This window comes from Saccopteryx bilineata, chromosome 1 (genome assembly GCF_036850765.1).
Source record: "Saccopteryx bilineata isolate mSacBil1 chromosome 1, mSacBil1_pri_phased_curated, whole genome shotgun sequence".
NCBI classification, from domain to species: Eukaryota; Metazoa; Chordata; class Mammalia; order Chiroptera; family Emballonuridae; genus Saccopteryx; species Saccopteryx bilineata.
This window is the reverse complement of record NC_089490.1, coordinates 325,387,806-325,414,486: the sequence shown is the minus strand read 5'-3', so window position 1 is coordinate 325,414,486 and position 26,681 is coordinate 325,387,806. Positions and strand designations below refer to the sequence as shown.

Genomic DNA, 26,681 nt, shown 5'->3' with positions numbered 1-26,681 from the left:
TCTTCTCCAAAGTGAATAAATAAAATCTTTTAAATTTTTTTTTTTAAAAATAAAGCAACTTGACATTGCCTCATAAATTACAACATGTTTCTGTATCACCTAAAAATACCTATGGTGGCACAGTGGCTAGAATTTCAACCTGGAATGCTGAGGTCACTGGTTCCAAACCCTGAGCTTTCCCACTCAAGGCACATACAACAAGCAAAGCAATGAACAACTAAAGTGGAGCAACTATGAGTTGATAATTCTCACTCCCCACCCCCTCCTCTCTTTGTGAAATCAATAAGTAAAATCTTAAAAAAAAATACTTTAAAATATCTATCCTTGATGATTTATTGTGTAATTTTAATTGAATTTATTGGAGTGGGTAACATTGACTAATAAAATCTAGCTTTCAGGTGTACAGTTCTATAATATATCATCTATATATCTAAATTTTTTACATATAATTATGATGTGAGGTTTTTTTAATGCAATATTGTTTATAATAAAAACACTGAAAGTATTCTAAATACCCACCAATAGAGAAATGCATTAATAAAAATATAAATAATATATAAATATAATAAATAATATATATTAATATACTATATAATACATATAAATATATAATAATATAATATAAATAATAATATATAACTATAATAAATAATAAAATGTTAGTATAAGAAAAGCTATATAATTCAATGGTATAGGATTGCAAGTTCAGAATAAACCTTTGTTCTGAACATTTATGGTCAATTGATTTCAACAAAGGTTTCAAGATAGTCCAATAGTGAAAGAATGGTCTGCTCAACAAACGCTGGGACAGTGGATACACACATACAAAAGAATGAATTTGGATCCCTACCGCCTACCAGACTCAAATTAAGTCAAACTGATCACAGACCTAAAATGTGAGCTAAAATCAAAAGTCTTAGGAGGAAACATAGGAATATACTTCCATGATTTTAAACTAGACAATTTCTTAGGTACAACACCAAAAGCACAAGTGATAAAGAAAATGGGCAAATTGGATCTCATCAAATTTTAAAACTTGAGCAATTCAAAAGGGATAAGAAAGTGGGAAGGCAACCCATAGACTGGGAGAAAATATTTGAAAATCATATTTAACAAGGGACTTATAACTAGGACAAATAGTGACTTCTTGGAACTCAATAAGACAAAAAATGAGCAAAGGATTTGAATAGAAATGTCTTCAAAAATGATATATGAATGGCCAATAAGCAACGGGGGAAAAAATGCTCAACCTTAGTAGTCAATAAAAACCACAAGATGCGACTTCAGACCAACTGGAAGGGCTATTTAAAAAAAAGAAAACGCTGACAACTGGTGAGGATGTGCAAAAATGGAACCCTCATTTATTGCTAGTGGAAATTTAAAATGCCACAGGCACTTCAGAAAAACTAGCAGTTTCTCAAAATGTTAAATATAGAGTTACCATATGACCAAGTAATTCACGCCGAGGTATCTACCTAAGAAAGATAAAACCATGTGACCCCACATGGATTTGTACAGGAAAGTTCATAATAATTATTCATAACGGCCCAAAGATGTAACCAGATCAAATGTTATCAGCTATTAAATGGATAAATAAAAGGTGGTATAGTCATAGCAATGGGATATTATTCAACCATAAAAGGAAGCAAAATACTGATACATGCTACAAGGTGGATGAATCTCAAAACATACTGAGTGAAGAAAAGACCACATATATGGTTACATATATATATGAAATATCTAGAACAGGCTAATCTGTAAGGACAGAAAGTAGATTAGTGGTTGCTTGGAGCTGAGCATGGAAATGGGCTATGATTGCAAGTGGGCCTGAGGTTTCTTTTTGGAGTGATGGAAATGTTTTAAAATTAGGTTGTGATGGTTACGCAGCTGTAAATATACCAAAATTCATTGAATTGTACACATAAAATGGGTGAATTTTTTGTTATGTAAATTATATCTCAATAAAGCTGTTTTAAAAAAACACTTGGAGCAAATATGACAAAATATTAAGATGACTATTCTGGCTGGTTGGAGCAGGTTTTTTATTATATATTCTATTTTCTCTTTTAAAGTTTTTCAAAAAACAAAAAATTAAGACACCTTAGACTCCTGGGCCCTAATTTCAAGTCAGGGAGCCATATAAATTTAGAGTTTTTTAATTATACTCCTACCTTCAGATACTGACAGTTGCCCCCACCCCCAAAGGAAATAACTAGGTCCATGAGGAGCACTCTCAGGGAAGTCTACCTGTCACTCATAGCAAATGTACCTCCTTAGTGCTGGGCTCTTAAACATAAGCTAAGAATGACTAGACATGAGGAAGACACTTAACAATGAAAGACAGAAACAAAGCATCCTGGAAGGGTGAATTCAGAGGACACAGACACAAGGTAAAGAGCAAATGAAACTTTAAAAATCCCTATAATTAATACTTCTAGAGACAGAAGAGAAAATCTGCAGCCATAAAGAATATCAGAACTCTAGAAAACAAAAATTTGTGGAAATGAAAAATAATTGCTAGAAAGTTTGGAATATAAAATATAAAAACAAAAAGATGGAAAATAGGTGAACAAAGATAAGAAAATGAGAGGATCTATCTATCCAAGTGATTTAATATTTGACTAATTGTACTCCACAGAGACTGAAAATATAGTGAGAAGGAATATATTAAATGAATAGAGAACATTTCACAGTAATGAAGAATATGAATTTCTCTATCTGAAGGTCTAGCATAATAGTTGACAAAAAAGACTTACCAATCATATCTTAATGAAATCTCAGAAAACAAGGCTCAAAGGAATATTCTTAAAGGGTCAAGAGAGTAAAAACAGGTTGTACAAAATGGATTAGGAAACAAATTGGTTTGGGTTTCTAGCAGCTAGAATTTAATGGAACAATGTCTTCAGAATCCTGAAAGAAAAGCATAAAGGTAGAACACAGGCATTTTCAGACATGCAAATTCATGTAGACAGTTATATTTTGACCAACCAATAACTTGAGAATTCCCTTTTTATGTTTGGGGAAATTCTCATACGACCCCTACTTTGCCAGAGTTGAAGTCAGAATTCAACATATCCAGCATCTATTGCAGCAATGACCTAGGCTTCCTCAATAAGACACTTCCATGGAAGACCTTCACATGAAGAAATGTAAGGAAGTAGATTTTGCACAGGATCTATTCTTGGAGGAGAGTGGTAAGAGATAGCTTTCAGAGGCAGCAGTGGTATTGGTTCTGGTTGGTAATGTACCTTGCTCAGGGTCTTTTGATGCCTTTGACCAGAGGAGAGGCACTGAAATACCTATTATATAGGTTGTTGGTTAATTTGTATATTGTTTCCAGATGCATAGTCTTTAAACCCTATTCTCTGGTCCTCCTGTAGATTTTTTGAGCTACTTCCTAATCTCTAATGAAGTGCCCAAGTGTGTTCCTGGTGGATAGGCTCTACCAACACAAAGGAATAAACCAGGAAAGAAGGCTGAACTAGAGGAACCAGGGGATAGAACATAGTAGAGATAAAAGGGAAGCCCAGGATGCAGGCTGTGCTACAGCCTAAAGAGTAACTAGTCCAGATTCAAGTAAACATATTGAAGGCTCCAGGAAGAATGTTTCTGAAAAGAGAAATCTGAGTTTGTAACTAATATGTTTTATGTATTTAGAAGAGATTTAGAGTACTGGAAATGAATTTGAGATATATAAAACTAAGCAAATGAAATAATGAGACAAGTATTAACTATAAGATAAATAAAACTCTTTCATGAAAGGCAATGTAGTCATAGTAAACTACATAACTCAGCTCTGATTAATTATATATGGTAATTATTCAGACTTAATTTAACCAAAAAATCTGATATGGCTATATGAGAGGTTAGGGTAGGCCGCGTCTATGTATGCTGGGATGGAGCATAAGAGAACTAAAACCTTGTCTTTAACAGTATGAGTTTTTCCACAAAATATTGGTGGGAGGGAACAAGAAACAGCTGAAATACATGAGTGATTGCCTTTGAAGAGTGGGAATGAGGGAGTGTTAACTATGTTAGTCAGGGTTCTTGAGTTGCGTAATACAGATTTCACTCTTTTAGTTTAAGCCAAAGATTTTTTTTTTTTTTTTTTGTATTAAGTGGTTTATAAAATTTCTGGGAGAATGCAAGAAGCAGGCCTATGTGCTGCTAAAGAAATGTTAGAAGTTGCCTCAAAACTCAAAAGAGTGGCTGTATCTTACAAATACTGGGTTCGAGAAGACTTTTGGCTCCTGCCTCTCTCGCTGCCAGATACCACTGTGACTGCCAGTGTCCATGCAACAGCAACATTGCTGATTTAAAGGCCAAGTCCCGATCTTTGTCATGATTTAATCTATGCAGTTCATGCTTGACACTTCCCACCATGTGTTTTTCTCCTCTATATCCACTCTTGGATGTTCCTAAATAAGAAGTCCACACCAGATATTGGCTTTGAGGCATAAAAGTTATAGTAACAGTCACTCTTTTAATCTTCTCATTTCCATGCATCTTATCAAGAAGGAAATGTTGATGCGTGTGGGGCAGAAACACGCAGATATCTTGGAGAGAGAAGCAAGCACATCTCATGGGAAGGATTTATTACTTTAGACAAGTGCCCTTTGGAGATGAAAGCTGGCAAACAAGTAAGACCTTCTGGAGAGCTCCCACCTCAACGGTCTGTATTAGGAACTCAATAAATGGCTCAGGTAAATAGTGCTCATGGAGTATGGAGGGCAGAATCCTCACCAAGGTCCAGGGCTGGTAGGGAAGAATACCTCAGGTAGGAGATTTGTCTGGGAGGCATAGATTATAACTTTAAAAAGGGGAAGAGAAGTGAGGGAGGAGAAGCACAGAGAGGGAGAATGACTGGAAGTATTTGACTAGAGCGTAAGGAACTATTGAGAGAAAACAAACATTTGAGAAAACAAAAAGAGATAAAGATGGTGATTTAAACACAATCATTTTACTTTGCTTCTCACAAACTCCATTGAAGTGACAGGAGCAGTTTTGTTTTAAGAATAAAATTACAAAGAGAGAAATGCTAAAAGCGATAAGGTAGTAGCAAAAGTTGAAAACAGATGATTTACTAAACTCTGAAAAGTTGAATCCTAAATTGGCAAAGAGGAAAGCCAAGAAGCAACACAATTGTCCCTACACAATCCCAAAGGCTTAGGACTTTCCATCACTACGCACTTCTGGATGTGGCTGCTAAAATGAGACTAAGGAGGATTTGTTGAAAAGTCTAAGAGGATAGAGCACTAGATCCTCTCTCTTCCTTTGGGCAGTAGAGTAAGCTGCTCCTCATCCTGACAGAAGACCAAGCTTCATGGTCTCTGGACTGGAAATTTCCAGGAACAGTTAATAATATGGTTGTCATAGGGAAAACAAGTTGATCTAGTGACTTTCACTAGTTGGATATTGGAAATTTCAAGGACCCGCTTTCCATGGGGGAAACCAGCCTGTCCCCTCCAGGAGGAAGATCAAAAGAGCCTTCACTATTGAACAGAGGTTCGCCCAGGAAACAGCCCCACCAGATCACCATGCAGGGAAGCATAGTCAATGCTCTTGCTCACCCTGAGTGCTCGTCAGTTTTTTGTACTATACTCATATTTGAGCCAACTATTAATGATCACTAGACATTTGAGGAAAGCCTTAAACTTGAAAGATAGAAACCAGCAACAACCACAAATGAATAAAAAACTTGGAAGAAACAGACCATACAGAGGGGGGGGAAAAAACAAAATACATTTTGTATTTTTAGAGAGAAGAAATGCACCCAAGAAACAAGAACAGGACAATAAAAAAAGAAAGGAAAAAGGAATTTACATGCACAAAAATGCTAAGAAAATAGGAATGACTTAGAAATTAAAAATTTGATAGAATGAAAAAGAAAATAGTAGGTTTGGAAGAGAAAGATGAAATTTTTCAGAAGATAAAACATAGAGATAAAGGGATAGATAATTGGTAGAAGAAAAGATACAAAAATTACTGGTCCAATAGCCAAATAACAGGAATAAATGTACAGAGGGAAAAAGTAGAGGGAGTCATCAAAGAAGTAAATAAAGCTTCCCTGCCACTAAAGAACCAGAATTTGAGATTGAAAATATTTAAGGACCCTGAGACAAAGAAAAGTTTTTATGAACTAAGACAGCAGAGAAAGAAAACAGCTAGCAGGCTGCATATAAAGGAGGACTAGGAGTCAAAATTACATTTTTCTCATTCTTCACACCACACTCATAAAACAATTTTAAAAAGTTAATAAAACCACCATTAACAGTATAATTAACATCACAACTAAAGGTACAATTGACATATAAAAGAAATAAAACTATAAAATAATATTTATCTGCCTCTCAATGGGCAAGTGACTTTCTAAACATAAAAGCCATGAAAGATATTACAAAGGTAAAGATGGGCTCAACATAAAACACTGAAATACATGTCAAAACATTTTAAATTAACTTGAAGTAAAAAAGAATGGCAAACTGAGAAAAACTTATGAACATATGTAAAAGAGTTTAATGTGTAAAATATTTGTATAAGCAATGTGTAAAATATATACTATGTAAAATACTATGCAAATATACTATGTAAAATAATATGCAAAATATTTATAAAATATGTAAAATGTTCATATTTTGCTCTAAAAAATGATCAAAGGATATGAACCAACACATACAATAAAATCAAAATAGCTAATATTAATTTTTATAAAACTCAATCTTTCAAGCCCTGGCTGGGTCGCTCCATTGGTTAGAATGTCATCGGCATACGCCAAGGTTGTGGGTTCAGTCATGATGCATACAAGTCAGCCAATGACTGAATATATCAGTGGAACAAAATAATGTCACACTTTCTCTGTCTTTCCCTTTCTCTTTCTCTTAAATCAATTTTTAAAAAATCAATCTTAATGGTAATCCAATAGATGTAAATCAAAATTTGAGCTACACTTTTTCACTTACCAAATTAGTAAAGATTTTTTTCCTAAGATAAAGTTACTCAATGGTGAGGATGTAAAATGATATATTATTTCTGCAAAGTTTTGACAACATGTGTTAAGGATCTTAAAATATTTTAATCCTGCAATGCAGTAATTCTATTCCCAGATATCTATCTAAACTAAGAAGTTTCACTCATTCAACCAATATTTTGCTGTATATACTGTTCTAGGTACTGAAATATAGGATTGGTATTTATAAAAAATGACTAGTAATAATTGTGTAACAGTGAAAACAAAATAGCTCTTTCATAATGAGAACATTGAGTCACTTATCTCTTAAAAAAAAGAATTTATTTAGCCATCAAATATTATGGTTATAAATTGTTTTCAAAGAATGGAAAGTAGACTTTCTAACTTGAGAAGAATTTATTAGACACAGCATTTAGATATTATCAGCAGAAACAATGGCTAATTTCTGAGATATTTTGTCAACAATTCCCATTTGAAATAAAAGATGTGATATATTCATGCAACATGAAGGACAAAAAGACTCTCCTGCTGTCTTGAAATTGGAAAGCAATCTGGTCAATGACCACAGTAGGGACTATTAAACTTACTTCATGCCTCACCTTCTCCAGCTTTTAAAGCACACACACACACATACACACACACACACACACACACACCGAGGAAGCTTGGAGGAATTATTTTTAAAAGACGTAGAATAAAGACTTCTTAATTTCCAGAAATCCATCAAGTTGAAGAAACCGGGTATTTTTAAATCATTCTGATAATAAGAAAATACTGCCTGACCTGTGGTGGCGCAGTGGATAAAGCATCAACCTGGAAATGCTGAGGTCGCCGGTTCAAAACCCTGGGCTTGCCTGGTCAAGGCACATATGGGAGTTGATGCTTCCAGCTCCTCCCCCCTTCTCTCTCTCTGTTTCTCTCTCTCCCTCTCTCTCTCCTCTCCAAAAATGAATAAATAAAATTAAAAAAAAAAGAAAAAAAAGAAAAAAGAAAATACTTCACTTTAATCATAACTGTTAGGTTTCTTTAGATGAAGAATTTCTGTGTTACTATGCATACTATGGATAAGGATGAAATGGATGAGTATCTGAAGTGCAAGGGTATTTATTCTCTAATGGTACCTGAGGTTCCAACTGAAAGAAGCATGAAGCAGTTTCACAGTAAAGGCAACCATTTGAGACTCATAAAGGTGACATATTTGCCTAGAGCACTGAAGGATCATTGTCATTGTGCAAGGCCAATTCTGAACAGCATGTATTGAGCACAGAGTTTTACTTACAGAATCAGAATATTTCCATTTGATGCTCAATATCTGAAGATTGATTATGTGTGCATGTGTGTGTGTGTGTCTGTGTATGGTGACCATGCCTCATTCTTCCTAGAATCCTTAGACATGTAGAAAGGAAATAATTTAATTTATAAAACAAATTCAAATTGGCTCAACTCAAAGCTTATTTTAAGTGTATATTAATAATTCAGTAAGACATGAGGGCTTATGTGATATTCATAGTCAGCATTTTATTATTTCTTAGAGAAAAGGCCCTTAGCATGGTATTTAAGTTTCTCATACTTGTGTGTGTGTGTGTGTGTGTGTGTGTGTGTGTGTGTGTGACAGAGAGAGACAGAGAGAAGGACAGATAGGGACAGACAGGAAGAGAGAGAGATGAGAAGCATCAATTCTTTGTTGCAGCTTCTTAGTTGTTCATTGATTGTTTTCTCATATGTGCCTTGATGAGGGGGGGAGGCTACAGCAGAGCAGTGACTCCTTGCTCAAGCCAGCAACCTTGGGCTTAAGCCAGCAACCTTAGGCTTCAAGCCAGCGACCTTTGGGCTTAAGTTTACTATCCTACGCTCAAGCTAATGAGCCTGCGCTCAAGCTGGTGAGCCTGTGCTCAAGCCAGATGAGCCTGCACTCAAGCTGGTGACCTAAGGGTTTCAAACCTGGGTCCTCTGTGTCCCAATCTGACGCTCTATACACTGTGCCACTGTCTCGTTAGGCATTAAGTTTCTCATATTTAACTCTCCTAAATTGTTCCACTTTTCTTTTTTCATTTCTTTCAATCAAATTTTCAGATAGAAAGAATGATATGTATGCCAAAAATCACATAAAGATTTATAGTAAAATAATTGTAGGAGATTTTGTATATGAACTCCAGGCATGAAACAGCTCTGTGGATAGCAACAGCAGTCATCAAGCGAGAGTGAGCTAAGGACTGTACATCTGCTTTGCCCCTAACTGATATAGGAGCAACACCACCAATCAGGTGTCTCCTTGCACATTGCCAGGGGGTTTTAGAAGAATTTTTATGATTAAAAAATGAGTGTGCAATGGGAAGACTATCCCCGAGAGCTGGTAATCGTGGCACTTATAGAACCTCAGGTCTAGCTTGGGTGGCGACAATTGTCAAGTAGGAGAGGAAGACAAGCTGGGTCCTTGGATTCTTATGTAAGGCAGGTAAGGGCAGTATAAGAGCCTCTCTGGGGTATGGAGTTGAGGAAATGAGTTTGCAAATGTAAACTGCTGTAATTTCTGTTTTTCACATGTTTGCTATTGAAAGGAAGGTGAGAAAAGACAGCTTAAATGAAAGAGACTGACAACATGATTTAAGAGAAACAAAGACAATAGTGATTATTTAATTGACTATAATCCTTGAACAAGTGTAAAGTGTTGCTCTGAGTTTGAATAGAAAGATGAGCCCTGGAGAGGAAGAAGTACCTCCTCTTCCCTTGAGATAGGAGAGCAGGAAGAAAGATGGGCTATGACATGATGAGAGAGGCTGCAGTGTGTGACAAAGGACCACACTCAGGTATTTATTTAATACCAATTATTGAAATGCTCACTCTATAAAGTACAAAGGAAAATACAATGATGAACAAGACATAGACCATGCTTTCAGAGTACTTTTATATGGAAGATAAGACGAGTACAGAGATAACTCTACAGCTTGAGAACACAAGCTATTGAGTTAAATATACGTATTTCTACACCTTGATTTTTTCTTCCATAGAATGGGGATAATGACAGACTAGCTATAAGGTTTGGATGAAATACTTTATAGAAAGTGCTTATTTAAAGGGCCTGGCAAAGATGAAGTGCTAAATAAGGGCAATTTTTGCTGTTCACATAATATAACATAAAAATGATAAGTGCTAAGAGAAAGCTATAGGAGATAAAAAATAAAGAGATGGTATTTTGTTGGGGCAATAAAAGAAGATAAGGGGTCTAATTCATCCACTTAAGAAGGAGTGGAATTTCAGGACTGAGAAGGAAGAGAAATTTGAAAGAGAGAATGTGAGGAGAGGGAGACAGTTTGAGGTTTAACTGAATAAAGTAAAAAAGATTTCAATACATCAATAAAATGGATACTCAACTGAAAAAAAATGTCCATAGTTTAAAAATCAAGCATTCCATTTTATTTCTAGCTTACATTGCCTAGTTCTAACAGAATTCTTTGACATAGTAGAGAAATTTATCCCACAAAGCAAATGCTCCATTCTCCATCACCCCCCTTATGTTTTCATTTCCTTTTTAACCTAAGATAGATTTAATGGTCCACCATTATAATCATTCTATTCAATCCATCAATACCCTTGTTCCTCTCCCTCTGAGATATACTTGCTTGGAAAAACCCTAATCCTGATGGAACCTTACTATTTTTTTCCTCTCTTTTTAATATTCCTTTCTTATAAGGAAAAATTCTGTCGTGCTAAATTAGTTCTTGTGGGCCTGCCACCAGTTGTACAAGGCAGGGGAAAAATACTACCACAGGTTACACAGTATGACTTAAGGGAATACATCAAGACCAAGGCACACACAGTCTCCCCATTTCTTCAGCATCCTTGCAGAGAGGCATCCCATGTTCAGGAGGGATGCTGGGAATGGCATGGGTTTTGTTAGGGGTCCCTTCCCCCATTGCTCTTCCTTCATATGGGGCTTCGATGACAGTAACTTTATCAGGAACAGACTGCCTGGGGAATCAAGTTGCCCAGATGTCATGCCAGCCATTTACAGGAATTGTCTGAGAAAGTCAGAGGCTCTGTACTTTAAGAGGCAGCTGGAGACCTTGTGTCCTTTTAGATGATATTGTCCTCTAGTCATGGAAAGGAAGCCATTCTTCCCATAGGAAGCTGAACAGGAGCACTTCCCATCCAGCTGATAAGAGCTCTGGGCTAGCCCATTGTTTGGGCACTCTAGAGTGAACATCTAGGGTCATTTTTGGACAATGTCTATCTCTAATACTATGAATGCTCACTAGATGTATCTGAAATAGGAAGAGAGCAATGTTATTGCTTAGCATCTAAATCAATGAAATCCTCAAGGATGAGCCAGATTGTCATCCACTTTGCCTCCCCCACCTCCATTATTAGCAATAAATTCTATAGAGACCTAGAAATTGTTTCACCAGCTATAACCCTTCAGTCATCCCTTAACATTAAAGTGGCAAAAGGAGAGAGTATATTGATCCTCCTTATCTCACCCTTTGCAGATTCCTTGGTGCATGAGGGTCCAGCTGGGGAAGAGGTGCCAAGAGCCACTACTGCCCTCTCAAAGGGCCCCTTAGCATTCAAGTCAGCAGCAAACATTGCTACATTGCTTTGATACGTTCTTTTAAAAGCCACAAGCAAATGGTTACAGATAGCAAGACCTTCCTTGGCTATTTTTGCCTCTGACTCCAGACCCAAAGGAAAAAGGATTTATGTTTAGTCAAAGAAGCCAGATTGTGGTGACCTCCGTAGGTATGGGGATGGAGGACGATTGGGCTTAGGCCCAGCTTTCTCTCATCTAAATGGATCTCTGGCACAAAGATCCTAGGGGACCATTGAGATGTAGAGGGTTCTATTATTATTATTATTATTATTATTATTATTATTTATTTTACAGAGATAGAGAGTCAGAGAGAGGGACAGATAGGGACAGATAGACAGGAAGGGAAAGAGGTGAAAAGCATCCAATTCTTCGCTGAGGCACCTTAGTTGTTCATTGATTGCTTTCTCATATGTGCCTTGACTGGGGGGCTACAGCAGACTGAGTGACCCCTTGCTCAAGCCAGCAACCTTGGGCTCAAGCTGGCGAGTCTTGCTCAAACCAGATAAGCCAGTGCTCAAACCAGCTACCTCGGGGTTTTGAACCTGCGTCCTCTGCGTCCTAGTCTGACGCTCATCCACTGAGCCACTGCATGGTCAGGCGAGGGTTATATTATTTTGAGCAGTGGCAGAAAGCTGATGTTTGTAGTCTTATTGGGGAGAGTGCAGGGTGAAGGAGATGAAGTGCCTGGTCTCTAAAGGGAATGGGCTTCCTCCTCCTGGGAGCTCCTCCCCTGCATAGTCCTTGTGCAGACCTGATGCTGATGGTCCTTTGTGCCCTGACAGCTGTGCTGGCTCTGCTGTGTTACTCCCCCTCCACTCTGGCAGAGAAATCTTTATGTTCCAAAGAGGGTGCTGAAATTTGCATAACCTAAATTTAGGCCCCCCCAAAACCTGGATTTGTTCATGGTTTCTGGCAAACTTCCAGGAAATTTATCCAGAACCAGTAACTCATAAATTTCCAATAATTTACTAGGGTGATTTCAAGTGGATTCAGAATCTTTAGGAAGCCTCCTCTGATTTCATGCACCAACTTAAAAGAGGAGTAGGCATGTTTGAGCCTCCTGCCTGGTGAGTCTTAGTTGTTTTACTTGTCCTAGGGAACCCGGCATAAATCCCACTGTCTCATCTGCAAGTCTACCTGTGGTCTTCTTAGCAATTTTTCCAGGCACAGTAGGCTATGGAGGAAACCATTTGTTTGAACTTACATATTGTTTTTTTTTTAATTAATTAATTTTTTTTTGCCATCCTTGTTTATTTATTTTTTATTTAGACAACTAATTTTAATGGGGTGACATTAATTAGGGTACATAGATTCAGAGAAAACATCTTCAGGTCATTTTGACACTTGATTATGTTGTATACCCATCACCCAAAGTCAAATTGTCTTCCTAGTTTTATTTTTATTTTTATTTTATTTTATTTCATTTTGTATTTTTCTGAAGCTGGAAACAAGGAGAGACAGTCAGACAGACTCCTGCATGCGCCCCACCAGGATCCACCTGGCATGACCACCAGGGGTGACGCTCTGCCCACCAGGGGGCGATGCTCCGCCCCTCTGGGGCGTTGCTCTGTTGCGACCAGAGCCACTCTAGTGCCTGGGGCAGAGGCCAAGAAGCCATCCCCAGTGCCCGGGGCCATCTTTGCTCCAATAGAGCCTCGGCTGTGGGAGGGGAAGAGAGAGACAGAGAAGAAGGAGAGGGGGAGGTGTGGAGAAGCAAACGGGCGCTTCTCCTGTGTGCCCTGGCCGGGAATCGAACCCGGGACTTCTGCACGCCAGGCCGACGCTCTACCACTGAGCCAACTGGTCAGGGCCCCTAGTTTTATTTTTAAAATGTGATTTCAGACTTGTTGAGGAGTGGCAGTCCTTACTCTCCCATATTTTCTTGTAAGAAAGCTCAAAGAAAAAAGTGTAGGTAAAATACCTTTGTTTTTTGAGCTGATAACATCGAAAATGCTTTTTACTAGAACAAGGAAGTTCAATTGGAAGAGATGGTTAGACAGCTGATTGGATTCAACTGTGATTGGACTAAAGATAATGGAATTAGGGTGGGGCTGATCTGACTAGACTTTCAAAGACACGTATGTTTGAGCCCTAAACATCAATACAAGTTTCATTTGGAGATGTTTTCTTCAGAGAAAACAAGACCATCAGAGGAGCTCTTCCTAAGAAGTTGATACTTGAGCTGAAACTAAGGAGGTAAGAGAATTGCCTGTGCAGAATACTGGGCTTTTCTGAGACACTAGCCAGGAATGATTGAACAGAGAGAGCATGGAGTAGGGTAGGAAGAGGTAAAAGTCACAAGGTAATGGCGGACCAGATCATGTAGGGACTTTAAGGGCATTTGAAGGATTTTAAATAGGATGGAGTAGGCATTCCCGAAGTTTGAGAGGGGAAGGTGAAATAGAATATTTTGGAGAATGAAAAAGCTTCAAAATTAAGAGAGTGTACAATCTTTGTTAAGGGACCACTTGAGATTGTGTTAATGAAATGATTTACTGATACATTTTTCCTGAGTTTGTGAGAATTTTTCTTTTGTTTCACTATTAAGAATGATACTTGGGGCCCTGGCCGGTTGGCTCATCGGTAGAGCTTTGGCCTGGCGTGCGGGGGACCCGGGTTTGATTCCCGGCCAGGGCACATAGGAGAAGCACCCGTTTGCTTCTCCACTCCCCACCCCCCCCTCCTTCCTCTCTGTCTCTCTCCTCCCGCAGCCAAGGCTCCATTGGAGCAAAGATGGCCCGGGCGCTGGGGATGGCTCCTTGGCCTCTGCCCCAGGCGCTAGAGTGGCTCTGGTCGCGGCAGAGCGATGCCCCGGAGGGGCAAAGCATCGCCCCCTGGTGGGCAGAGCGTAGCCCCTGGTGGGCTTGCCGGGTGGATCCCCGTCGGGCTCATGCGGGAGTCTGTCTGACTGTCTCTCCCCGTTTCCAGCTTCAGGAAAAAAAAAAAAAAAGAATAATACTTGGTATTTATTTTTTACATTGAACTCTGTACCTTAAAGAAGTTTTTTTGTTTTTAATTAAATTTATTGGGATAACATTCTTTTATTCCTGATACATTCTGTTTGGTTATGATGTACAGTATTATTCTTTTGATACATTGGCATATTTGGATAGTATTCTATTTAGCATGTTTTCATCTATGTTTATAAACAAAGATGGCTGGTGGTGTTTTCTGTTGTCCTTCTCTAATTTTGCTGTCAGAGTCAGGGACAGCATCATCTGAGCAGCTCGCCAACTCTTTTTTTTTTTAATTATTTTTATTTATTTATTCATTTTTTTAGAGGGGGGAGAGAGAGAGAGAGAGAGAAGGGAGGGAGGAGCAGGAAGCTTCAACTCCCATATGTGCCTTGACCAGGCAAGCCCAGGGTTTCAAACCGGCGACCTCAGCATTTCCAGGTCGATGCTTTATCCACTGCGCCACCACAGGTCAGGCTCCAACTCTTTTTTTGCTCTGAAAGAATTTGCATAATAAGAGTTAACTGTTGCTTACATTTTTAGATTCACCTATAAAATGATGTGACTTGATAGGATTTAGGGATCATACTTAGAACCAGATTTTTTTTTTTTTTAATTTACAGAGACAGAGTCAGAGAGAGGGATAGATAAGGACAGACAAACAGGAACGAAGAGAGATGAGAAGCATCAATCATTAGTTTTTCGTTGCAACACCTTAGTTGTTCATTGATTGCTTTCTCATATGTGCCTTGACCGAGGGGCTACAGCAGACCTAGTAATCCCTTGCTCGAGCCAGCGACCTTGAGTCCAAGCTGGTGAGCTCTGCTCAAACCAGATGAGCCCTCGCTCAAGCTGGTGACCTCAGGGTCTCAAACTTGGGTCCTCCACATCCCAGTCCCATGCTCTAACCACTGCGCCACCACCTGCTCAGGCAGAACCAGATTTTTATACTGTATATTCAAACTTTCTAGTTTTTTTTCTTGGATTCACTTTGGGTATATTTCCTCTCTAGAAAATTGTTCTCTTTTCAAAATCTTAATGTCAAGTTGCTAAGATTGTCTTTGGAGGTTTTAGGAATTCTCTACTATATTACTAGCTTTGAGCATAATTTGATTCCTAGTATTGTTTATTTTTACCTTCCTTCTTTTCTCATGATCAGTTATGCCCAGGTTTGTTGCTTTTATTAGTCTCTTCAAAGAACATTTTTGGTCATCACCTCTCTGTTTTGCATGTATTATCTTTCATTAATAACCTTTAATCTTTACTATTTCTTTACTCTTCTTATTTTATACCTTCTTCAATGAAATGTTTAGTTCATTTATTTTAACTCATTCCTTCCTTTACTTTTAATATAATGAAATATGTATTTTACTGTTCTTTAAAGCTTTTCACCCTAAACTATATTTTTAAATAAACATACAGAAATTTATGAAAGTTGTCAAAGCTTGACAAATTATCACATTAGCTATTCTGATGGTCATGTAACTAACACTTAGGATTAAAACGGAATATTAACATCACACCAGAGACCACCTTATGTCCACACTCACAATCTCTCTCTTTCCCAAAGGTAACCACTGTGACTTCTAGCATGATTACCTTAACACATCTTAATATTCATATAAATGACATCATGGAATAGGTGTTACTTTGAGTGTGAATGATTTTGCTCATTATTATATTTATAAAATTATTTCTGTATTTAAATGTAGTTTTTGTTTCTCTTCATTGTATGAGTACACCACAATATATTTACCCATTCTACTATGATGGATATTTGGGTTATTTTTAATATTTGGCTACTAGAAATAATTTTGTTATGAACATTCTTGAATATGACTTTTGTGCACAGCAGCACACATTTTCTAGGCATGTGATAACAGTTGGATTATAGCACATGTATGTGTTCTCTTTTCTACATGCATCTGTTCTCTTTTCTACATGCATCTGTTCTCTTTTCTAAGCATGCATATGCCCAGTTTTAGTAGATACTGTCCAAATTGTTTTTTTTTTATTTACAGGGACAGAGCGAGAAAGAGTCAGAGAGAGGGATAGATAGGGACAGACAGACAGGAACAGAGAGAGATGAGAAGCATCAATCATCAGTTTTTCGCCACGACACCCTAGTTGTTCATTGATTGCTCTCTCATATGTGCCTTGACTGCGGGCCCTCAGCTGACCGAGTAACCCCCTGCTCGAGCCAGCGACCTTGGGTCTAAGCTGGTGAGCATTTTTTTTTTATATACATTTTAGAGAGGAGAGGGAAAGACAGAGAGGAGAGACAGAGAGAGAGAGAAGTGGGGGAGGAGCTGGAAGCATCAACTCCCATATGTGCCTTGACCAGGCAAGCCCAGGGTTTCGAACCGGTGACCTCAGCATTTCCAGGTCCACACTTTATCCACTGAGCCACCACAGGTCAGGCTGGTGAGCATTTTTTATTTTGCTCAAGCCAGATGAGCCCATGCTCAAGCCAGCGACCTCGGGGTCTTGAACCTGGGTCCTTGGCATCCCAGTCCAACGCTCTATCCACTGCGCCACCGCCTGGTCAGGCCCAAATTGTTTTCAAAAGTGAAATGATTCTATTCTCTCTACTAAGGTATGAAAATTCAATTGTTCCACATTTATACCATCTCTTATATTGTCAATGTTATAAAATTTTAGCCTTTCTTTGAGTGTGCAATAATAACCCAGGGTGGTATTTTATTTGTAGTTCCCTAATAACTTTTTCCTAACATTTTAAACCTTTCTGTATTCTTTTCCTTAGGTTTTGTTTCAAACCCGCTTTGAAGACACTACCTTTGGTGTTCTCCAGCCAGGACTTGTGACCCCATAGACCTCAAGAGGTCACAGCCAACTGAGGAACATTGCAGAGTCTCAGCCTTGGGCAAAGCTACCACCAGAGCAGAGTCTCTCGGTGAATTAGCAAGCCCTACACTACTATCTAATTTTCATAAAAGTCCACTAGTGGTTCCTGCTACCTCAGTTCAAACTCATTTTTGAAAAAGTAGCATTTTCCAGCATCCTCAACTACCTAAAACACTCTAGAAATCGTTGGAGTTTGTTTCGTATTCATGGAAGCTATGAAGTCTAAGGCTAATTGTGCCCAGAACCCAAATTGTAATATAATGATATTTTATCCAACCAAAGAAGAGTTTAATGATTTTGATAAATACATTGCTTCCATAGAATCCCAAGGTGCCCACCGAGCTGGTCTGGCTAAGATAATTCCGCCCAAGGAATGGAAAGCCAGACAGACCTATGATGATATCAGTGACATCTTAATAGCCACTCCTCTCCAGCAGGTGGCCCATGGCCGGGCAGGCGTGTTTATTCAATACCACAAGAGGAAGAAAGCCATGACTGTGGGGGAGTACCGCCACCTGGCAAACAGTGGAAAATACCGCACTCCACCACACTTGGATTTTGAGGATTTGGAGCGAAAATATTGGAAAACCCGGCTCTACCATTCGCCCATCTATGGCGCTGACATCAGTGGCTCCTTATTTGATGTAAACACTAAAGAGTGGAACCTTGGCCACTTGGGAACCATTCAGGACCTGCTGGAGCAGGAGTGTGGAGTTGTCATCGAAGGCGTCAACACACCGTACCTGTACTTTGGCATGTGGAAGACCACCTTTGCTTGGCACACGGAAGACATGGACCTTTACAGCATCAACTACCTGCACTTCGGGGAGCCCAAAACCTGGTACGCAGTGCCCCCAGAGCACGGCCAGCGCCTGGAACGCCTGGCCAGGGAGCTGTTCCCAGGCAGCGCTCGGGGTTGTGAGGCCTTCCTGCGGCACAAGGTGGCTCTCATCTCGCCCACTGTGCTCAGGGAGAACGGGATCCCCTTCAGTCGCATCACTCAGGAGGCCGGAGAGTTCATGGTGACGTTTCCCTATGGCTACCACGCTGGCTTCAACCATGGCTTCAACTGTGCGGAAGCCATCAACTTTGCCACCCTGCGATGGATCGACTATGGCAAAGTGGCCTCTCAGTGCAGCTGCGGGGAAGCCAAGGTCAGCTTTTCCATGGACGCCTTTGTGCGCATCCTGCAGCCCGAGCGCTACGAGCAGTGGAAACGCGGGCAGGACCGGACTGTTGTGGACCACGTGGAACCCACGGCGCCGGACAGCCGGGAGCTGAGCACCTGGAGGGCGGGCCGGTCCGCGAGGAGAACCGCGCTGGGCCTGAAGTACCTCCTGCCCCGGCGGTCCCCGCGCAGCCCTAGGCCGGCGGGCACGGGCAGTGGGCCCCGACGCCGCGTCCCTGTGCGCCAGGCGTCCGTGCGCCCCTCGCCAGCCCGGGGCGCTGCCTCTGCTGCCCAGGCCGGAGCTGCTGCCTCCCGCTGCTCCTCGAAATCCGAGCCATCCTTGCCGCCAACCCCGGGTCCCTCTGCCCGGGATCTTCAGCCAACTGGCAAGTGTGTTCGTGGTCGTCGTCCCCGGGAACAGGGAACTCAAGAGTCAACAGTTCAGGCTCGAGCGAAGAGGCGCCGCTCAGTGGACACGGCGCGTGTAGCCAGGGACTCCGAAGCCCGGCCTGTGCTGGCGGATAAACCCTCCGCGAACAATCCTGCGGTACTGAGCCCTGGATCCCGGCATCCTGGGGTGACTTCCGAAGGCTGCTTTGTTCCTGTTCCCTAAACCCAGGGGACGCCTGCCTTTGTTCTCCATTGCTGTTTTAGCGTGGAGACTCATTGAGACTAGTCACATTTCCAACTCAGAACTTTGAGCAAGTTTGTAAGCCACTGGTCTTGCATGAGAGTTTCTGGTATTGCGGCTAGTTGGGCTGAGTCCGTGTTATTTACCAAGTTTACCATAGTTTGTTTTTCCTCCCAGACCCTGGAATGTCTATGGACACTGCTAACTTCTGTGTCACCAACTGAGGTTTCATCCACTGGACACCCTTGTGTCTCTGCAAACCCAATAGGTTCGGCTGAGTTTGCCAAAGCCTGTTCTACTCCAAATTCCCATCCTGGAGAACAACTCTGGATGTTGCCCAGCTTCTGTAGAATCCGGGACTTCGGTCCCCTCTAATTTCCCTCCCTTCTCTCCTCCTCCTCCTCCTCCTCCCCCTCCTCCTCTTCCTCCTCCTCCTCCCCCTCCTCCTCTGCCTCCTCCTCCTTCTCCTCAGCTCTTTTAATCAGAGGCTCAGAAAATAATTTATGATCTTTCTGAGTCATTGATGTATTTAAAAAGTTATCACCAGTATTTGTCACAAATATATTAAAGGTAACAAAAATCTGACTTTTTTTCTAACATTGTCCGTTCAACCAATTGAGAGGTTGAGGTTGTTTTCTGTACTTTTTTTATAATTATATCAAAACATTTTAAGTGATACTTAATAATTTTATGGCCTGGTAAAATTGTGTGGAGTTGGTGAGTGAAGTTGGGGGTGGCTGTTGGGCTCTGGCTGGCTAGCTGGCCAGGGCATTTGATGTGCAGGCATCATCTTGAGGATGACTTGGTGGAAAACATCTGGTACTTGGCTGAGCAGTAGTGCCCAAGATGCTGGGAGAGATAAGGAAGCATAGGACAAAAATACCATCATTCAAATATCTTCTCTTCAATTGTACTGCTTTTTCAAAGCTGTCTGTATATTTTCCATGGTTAATTCATTGTTTCTTCTCAGTAAACAAGTCCATTGATAAATAAACAATATAATTTAAATTGGTAGTACGTGAGGATGGGATGACAGAGCAGAACTGGCAGAGACTGGCCTGGCTTCTGGTGATCAGGGAAAGTATCCTAGGGCAGGAGACCTTTCCCAAATGCAACTGACAAAACGGGAGTCACTGTTGATTTCCGCTTAGGGGAAGGAGCAAGTGTAATAGGTCTATTTTGGAATAGAAAGGAAGCTCACTCATGCTTGGTCATAGAATGGGAGGAGACAGGCAGGTATGTTAAGTATTCAAATATTTTTCAACTTGAAATAAGAAGGTATTGGAAATTTAAAACAGCTCTAGACATTATCTGATTTACATATTTAAATAATCAGCTTAGTTCTGTGGACAGTGTGGGGGCAGGAGAAGTACTATTTAGAACATCGAATTGACTTAGGGGTTAGTACTGAAAATGCACAGAAGTGGACAAACTCAGAATAAATTTTGGAAATTAAAAATGATAGTTTGGATACAGAAGGAAATATTTCAAAGAAGCAAATGATCTTTCCCCTGTCCCCAGCTCTCCCTTACAGAATTTCAGTAAGGCTCAGGAATTTGAAGCACAGTATAAAATGGAAGACAGGCATAATTAAGAAGTAGTGATGGTTAGACATTCTGATCGAAGAGCATCAGAAACCCATGTCACATCCTTACCACCACGAAGCTAGGCAACTTTCTTTTTCCTAATAACAGGAGATGGCAGTGTATTCTGTAGAAGATTGAAGCTGAGAGTGTGAACTCAGGGAGTCTGGGTACTGGAGGAGGGAGCAAGATGCCCGGCTGAAAAGGAGATTAAGCCAAATATTGAGATGGTGGAGCCACAAGATGGAAGCAGACTGTTCTCACCTGGGAGGGGGGCGCCCTGGAGAGCGACTGGCCTCACAGTAGATGTTACATGAGCAAGAAATAAACTTTTTGTGATAAGTAACAAATCTTGAGAGTTGTGTTTTGTTTTTCTTTTTTTGTCCTTCAACTTAGGTCAATTGTGGATATGTCAGTGCATAGAAATTAAAGGGTTCTGAGAAGTCTGAAGGCTCATATTCCTATACTAAATTTTAGAAACTGAAATTTTCCTTGTTATAGTTCAGGAATATCACAATCTATTCTTTGGCAAATGGATGTCCTGGGAAATGTAGGATTAAAAATAAAATGGAGTTTTTGGAGAGCAAGAAATTTTTTTTTTCCAGGAAATATTGCTCCCATTGCACTAATGTTTTCATTCAGTTACTTGCATAGATTTTTAAAATTCATTTTTCCCAGTAAGGACAAGCAATATTGAAAATATAGTTTAGCTGTACCAATAAACTGGTTTCTAAATTCATCTTGAAAAGGAGCTGGGGTGGTAGTGGAGGATGTTCTTTGAGCAAGTCTATTCAAAATTCTGTTTTGCACATGTCAACACATTTTTTTTTTTTTCTGTATTTTTCTGAAGCCGGAAACGGGGAGAGACAGTCAGACAGACTCCCACATGCGCCGGACCGGGATCCACCTGGCACGCCCACCAGGGGGCGACGCTCTGCCCACCAGGGGGCGATACTGTGCCCCTCCTGGGCGTCGCTCTGTTGCGACCAGAGCCACTCTAGCCCTGGGGCAGAGGCTGAGGAGCCATCCCCAGCACCTGGGCCATCTTTGCTCCAGTGGAGCCTCAGCTGCGGGAGGGGAAGAGAGAGACAGAGAGGAAGGAGAGGGGAAGGGGTGGAGAAGCAGACGGGCACCTCTCCTGTGTGCCCTGGCCGGGAATCGAACCCAGGACTTCTGCATGCCAGGCCGATGCTCTACCACTGAGCCAACCGGCCAGGGCCCATGTCAACACATTTAATTTAAACACACTTGTGCCAGTAAAAGATGCTCACATCCAGCTGTCTCTTCATGTCCAGTAGGTTTTTGCTCTACTTGGTCTTGGAAAAGCAAGGGATGTTGAAAAGTACAAAAAGGCAAGGATAGATCTACCTTTGTTCTCACTGCCATGATCTCTCTTAGGCCTCTTTCCACTCTGAGAAATAATTATAAGTTTAGTGTATATTCTCCAAGTTATCATGAAAATCTACACAGTTAAAGATAATAATATATCATGTGTGGTTTTGTCAACTTATCCCCACCACCACCATCTTTTATTTATTTTTATTTTTTGTATTTTTCTGAAGTGAGAAGCAGGAGAGAAGCAGACAGACAGACTCCCGCATACACCCGACCAGGATCCACCGGGCATGCCCACCAGGGAGCAATGCTTGGCTTCTCTGGGGCGTTGCTCCGCTGCAATCAGGGCCATTCTAGTGCCTGAGGCAGAGAATGGAGCCATCCTCAGGACCTGGGCCAACTTTGCTCCAATGGAGCCTTAGCTGCAGGAGAGGAAGAGAGAGACAGAGAGAGGAAGGAGAGGTTAGGGGTGGAGAAGCAGATGGGTGCTTCTCCTGTGCGCCATGACCGGGAATCAAACTCAGGACTTCCACACACCAGGCCGACGATCTACTGCTGAGCCAACTGGCCAGCGCTCTTTTTAAAAAGTCAATATTATCTTTGCAAGATCTAAAAACATTGTTATGTAGAGGCTTTGGTCAGTCCAACGAAGTGAACTAGAGCTGTAATTGTATTTTTTCCCCTGGTGATGAACAATAGGGTTATTTCCATATCTTTGTTAAACAATGGTTTACTGAATAGCTTAGTACATAGAAATAGAATTACTGGATTGTGTTTATGTTCATTTTCAACTTCTCTAGGCACAACCAGGTTGGCCTCCAAGTTTGTTTACCATTTGGGCAGTGTGAGAGAGCTGGTTTCTCATGTATTTGGCCATTTTTTAATATTGTCAGACCTTTTCATTTTTCCTAATCCTAAATGGATGAAAAATATATAGTACCTTGTTGCACTTCCCTAATTACTAGTGACCTACACATTTTTTTTCATATTTATTGGCCATTTGGATTTTCTCTTCTGTGAAATGCTTAACCTAAGGCTTTGCCCACTTTTTTTTTTTTTTTTTTTTTTTTACAGACAGAGCGATAGAGAGAGGGATAGACAGGAATGCAGAGAGATGAGAAGCATCAATCAGCAGGTTTTCGTTGTGGCACCTTAGTTGTTCATTGATTGCTTTCTCATATGTGCCTTGACCAGGGGGCTACAGCAGACTGAGTAACCCCTTGCTCAAGCCAGCGACCTTGGGTCCAAGCTGGTGAGCTTTGCTCAAACCAGATGAGCCTGCGTTCAAGCTGGTGACCTCGGGGTTTTGAACCTGGGTCCTCTGCATCCCAGTCCGACGCTCTGCGCCACCGCCCGGTCAGGCTTTGCCCACTTTTTTGAAGTCAACTATTTTTTTTTACTGATCTGTGGAAGGTTTCCTGGTTTTTTGGTTTGTTTGTTTTGGTGACAGTTTTGTGATATTCAGCATATCGATTCATTGTCTATTTTATGTATGATGAGAAACTTTTTCTAGCCTGTAATTTTTTTCATTTTTTTACATCATTATATTAGTCAATTCTCCAGAGAAACAATGAATAGGAAAGATATAGGTATATGAGGAGCTTTATTACAGGAATTAGTTCAAGTTATGGAGGCCACGAAATCCCACGATCTACCAAGTCTGCAAGCTGAAGAAGCTGGAACATGGTGGTGTAATTCAGTCTGAGTTTGAAGGCCTGAGCATCTGGAGGCCAATGATAGAAGTCCAAGTCTTAAGCTAAAGGCCCAGCAACAGGAGTACCTATGTAAGATGTGCCAGGATAGGTAAGGAATGTTTCAGCTCAAGCAGATAGTAAATTCGTCCTTTTTCTGCTCTTTCATTTTAATTAGGCTCTGAATAGCTTGGATGATCCCACCTGTGTTGGTGAAGGCGTTTTTACTCAGTCAAATGATGCAAGTGCTAATCTCTTCCCAAGACTTTCATACAAACACACTTGGAAATAATGCTTTACCAGCTATCTGGGCATCTCTTACCGAACCAGATCCATACATAAAATTCACTATCGCATTTGTCACTATATTGGAATCAGTTAAATATATCAGACATTCCCATCATAATGTTTTGGTTCTTTGAGACATTTTTTTTTCACCCAGAGTTCATAAAGACATTCTTCTATATTTTCCCAAACAGTCTTAAAGTTCTGTTTTGTATCTTCAGTATGAAAACCATTCCAAATTTATTTAAGAACCACATATGGAACAGTCCATTTTTTACAAATTATTTATTTATTTATTCATTTATTCATTTTTAGAGAGGGAGAGACAGAGACAGAGAGGGAGAGAGAGGAGAGAGACAGAGAGAGAAGGGAGGAGGAGCTGGAAGCATCAACTCCGATATGTGCCTTGACCAGGCAAGCCCACGGTTTCGAACCGGTGACCTCAGCATTTCCAGGTCGACACTTTATCCACTGCGCTACCACAGGTCTTTTTTTCTTTTAATTTTTTTTTCCTTTTTTTTTTTTCACCAGTTTGGTATGCCGCTTTCATTAGATACAGATTCCCTCATATACATATATCATGTCTGGTCCTTCTATTTGTACATGGATATAATTATCCATCCAGCCCAAATATTGCAGTTTGTTAGAGAAAAAAGTCACCTCTCTTTTTCTCTTTTTAAAAAGTCATCTTGGAGATTTTTATTTAAAAATGTTTATTTTCTTGATTTGAGAGAGAGAGGAAGGGGGAGAAAGAGAGACAGGAACATAAATCTGTTCCTGTATGTGCCCTGACTGGGGATCAAACCCACAACTTCTGCAATTCAGGATCATAGTCTATCTAATCAAGCTATCTGGCCAGGGCTGCCAATTCTTATTTAAATACCTGACTCTACTATCACTTACTAGATCTATCTCCTTGAGCAAGTTGCTTAATGTCTCTTTGACTTAGTTTCCTCATCTGAGAAAGAGGGTTAATAGGATCTCCCTTATAGGGTCATTATGAGGATTAATGAGTTAGTCTATTCAGAATACACTGAACAGTGTCTGGCATTTGATAGTCACCATATGTGTTAACTAGTTTTAATAATATTTATATTATTAGAGGTAAAGTGGGACTTCTGTTCATCAAAAGATAAGAAAAAGTGAAACAAAGAATCAAGGAGTAGGAGATTATATTACCCATATACAATAAAAAGTGAATACAGGTATACAGAATATATAAAGAATCACCACAAAGATAGAATGAAAGACAAACGAGCAGAAAAATGGACAAAATATTTGATTATATCCTTCATGAAGGAGCATATCTAATTGTCTGATAAACATGAAAAAGTTGCTCACCCTCATTAGTAATTAAGGAAATGCAAATCATAATGAGACATACCCTCACCTGATTGGCTAAGACCGAGAAGGCTGATGATTACAAAATGTTTGCAAAAGTGAAGAGCAGTGAGTACTCATATAAAGCTAGTGGGTATGTAATTAGTAAAGAAAAAAAAATGCTGAAAAAAAGTCTTACAAGATAAAATTTGAATTCATATAACCTATGGCCAAGAGGTTAAATTTTAGGCACAAGTGAGAGGTGCTCCAATATACATGTGGGGGGATGTTTGGAACAATGGAGTAAGTGGCCAGAAGAAGAAACAACCCAAAGGCTCAGAAATGGTAGAGATGGCCTGACCAGGCGGTGGTGCAGTGGACAGAGGGTCGGACTGGGATGTGGAGGACCCAGGTTTGAGACTCTGAGGTCGCCAGCTTGAGCGTGGGCTCATCTGGTTTGAGCAAGGCTCACCAGCTTGGACCCAAGGTCGCTGGCTTGAGCAAGGTCTGTTCCTGTCTCTCTGTCGTCTCTATCCCTCTCTCTCTGTTTCTGTAAAAAAAATAAAGAAATAAAGAAAGAAAAGAAACAGTAGAGATGTTTATACAATTGAATACAACTCCCAAACTGAACAGAGTCTAGCTATATGCAACAACATAAATGAAGAAAAAATACACACAAAAGAATGCTTTACAGTACAGTGGTCCTTCATCTATTGTGGGTGTTAGGTTCCAGAACCCCCTGCGATAGGTGAAAATCCGTGAAGTAGTGACCTTATAATTACTTTATTATTTATATACATTTGAAGGCTTTATTTTGATTTAATATTCTTTTAATTAATATTTGTATATTGTTTTTAATTTTTAGGCTAGAAAATGGTTATTTTACCATGAAAGTACAGTAATTACAATAATAAATATATAAAAATATCTGTATATTGCAAAATCCCTCAATATAGTAAAAAGTCCAGGATACAAAATTAAATATATACAATTTTAAAATCCACGATACAGTGAGACAGTGAAAAATGAACCACAAAATGGTGAAGGACGACTTGTATTCTATTTATGAAGGTTTATTTTTATTTTAAATAGTTTATTTAAATAAGTAGAGCACACAGAATACCTTTCTTTTTATTTAAAAATTTAAAAAAAATTAAATTTATTGATTTTTAGAGAGAGAAGAAGGGAAGGGAAGGGGGAGAGAGAGAGAGAGAGAGCTCAATTTGTTTTGCACTTTCTTATGCAGTTATTGGTTGATTCTTGTATGTTCCGTAACTGGGAATCTAACCTGCAA

At 40.0% G+C, this 26,681-nt stretch overlaps 1 protein-coding gene and 1 pseudogene across 2 annotated transcripts in view; one reads left to right on the top strand and one right to left on the bottom strand.

Annotated features, from left to right (window-relative positions):
• KDM4D (lysine demethylase 4D) overlaps positions 1-19,861 on the top strand; it is a 31,141-nt gene extending 11,280 nt beyond the window's left edge. For both annotated transcript variants that reach the window (XM_066248225.1, XM_066248217.1), the window contains one exon: positions 17,274-19,861. In XM_066248225.1, the coding sequence (XP_066104322.1) occupies positions 17,581-19,155 (1,575 nt within the window). In that variant the 5' untranslated portion in view covers positions 17,274-17,580 and the 3' untranslated portion in view covers positions 19,156-19,861. The remainder of the gene's footprint in view (positions 1-17,273) is intronic.
• LOC136321293 (small nucleolar RNA SNORA48) lies at positions 9,111-9,258 on the bottom strand (annotated as a pseudogene).
• Positions 19,862-26,681: the final 6,820 nt, after the last annotated feature.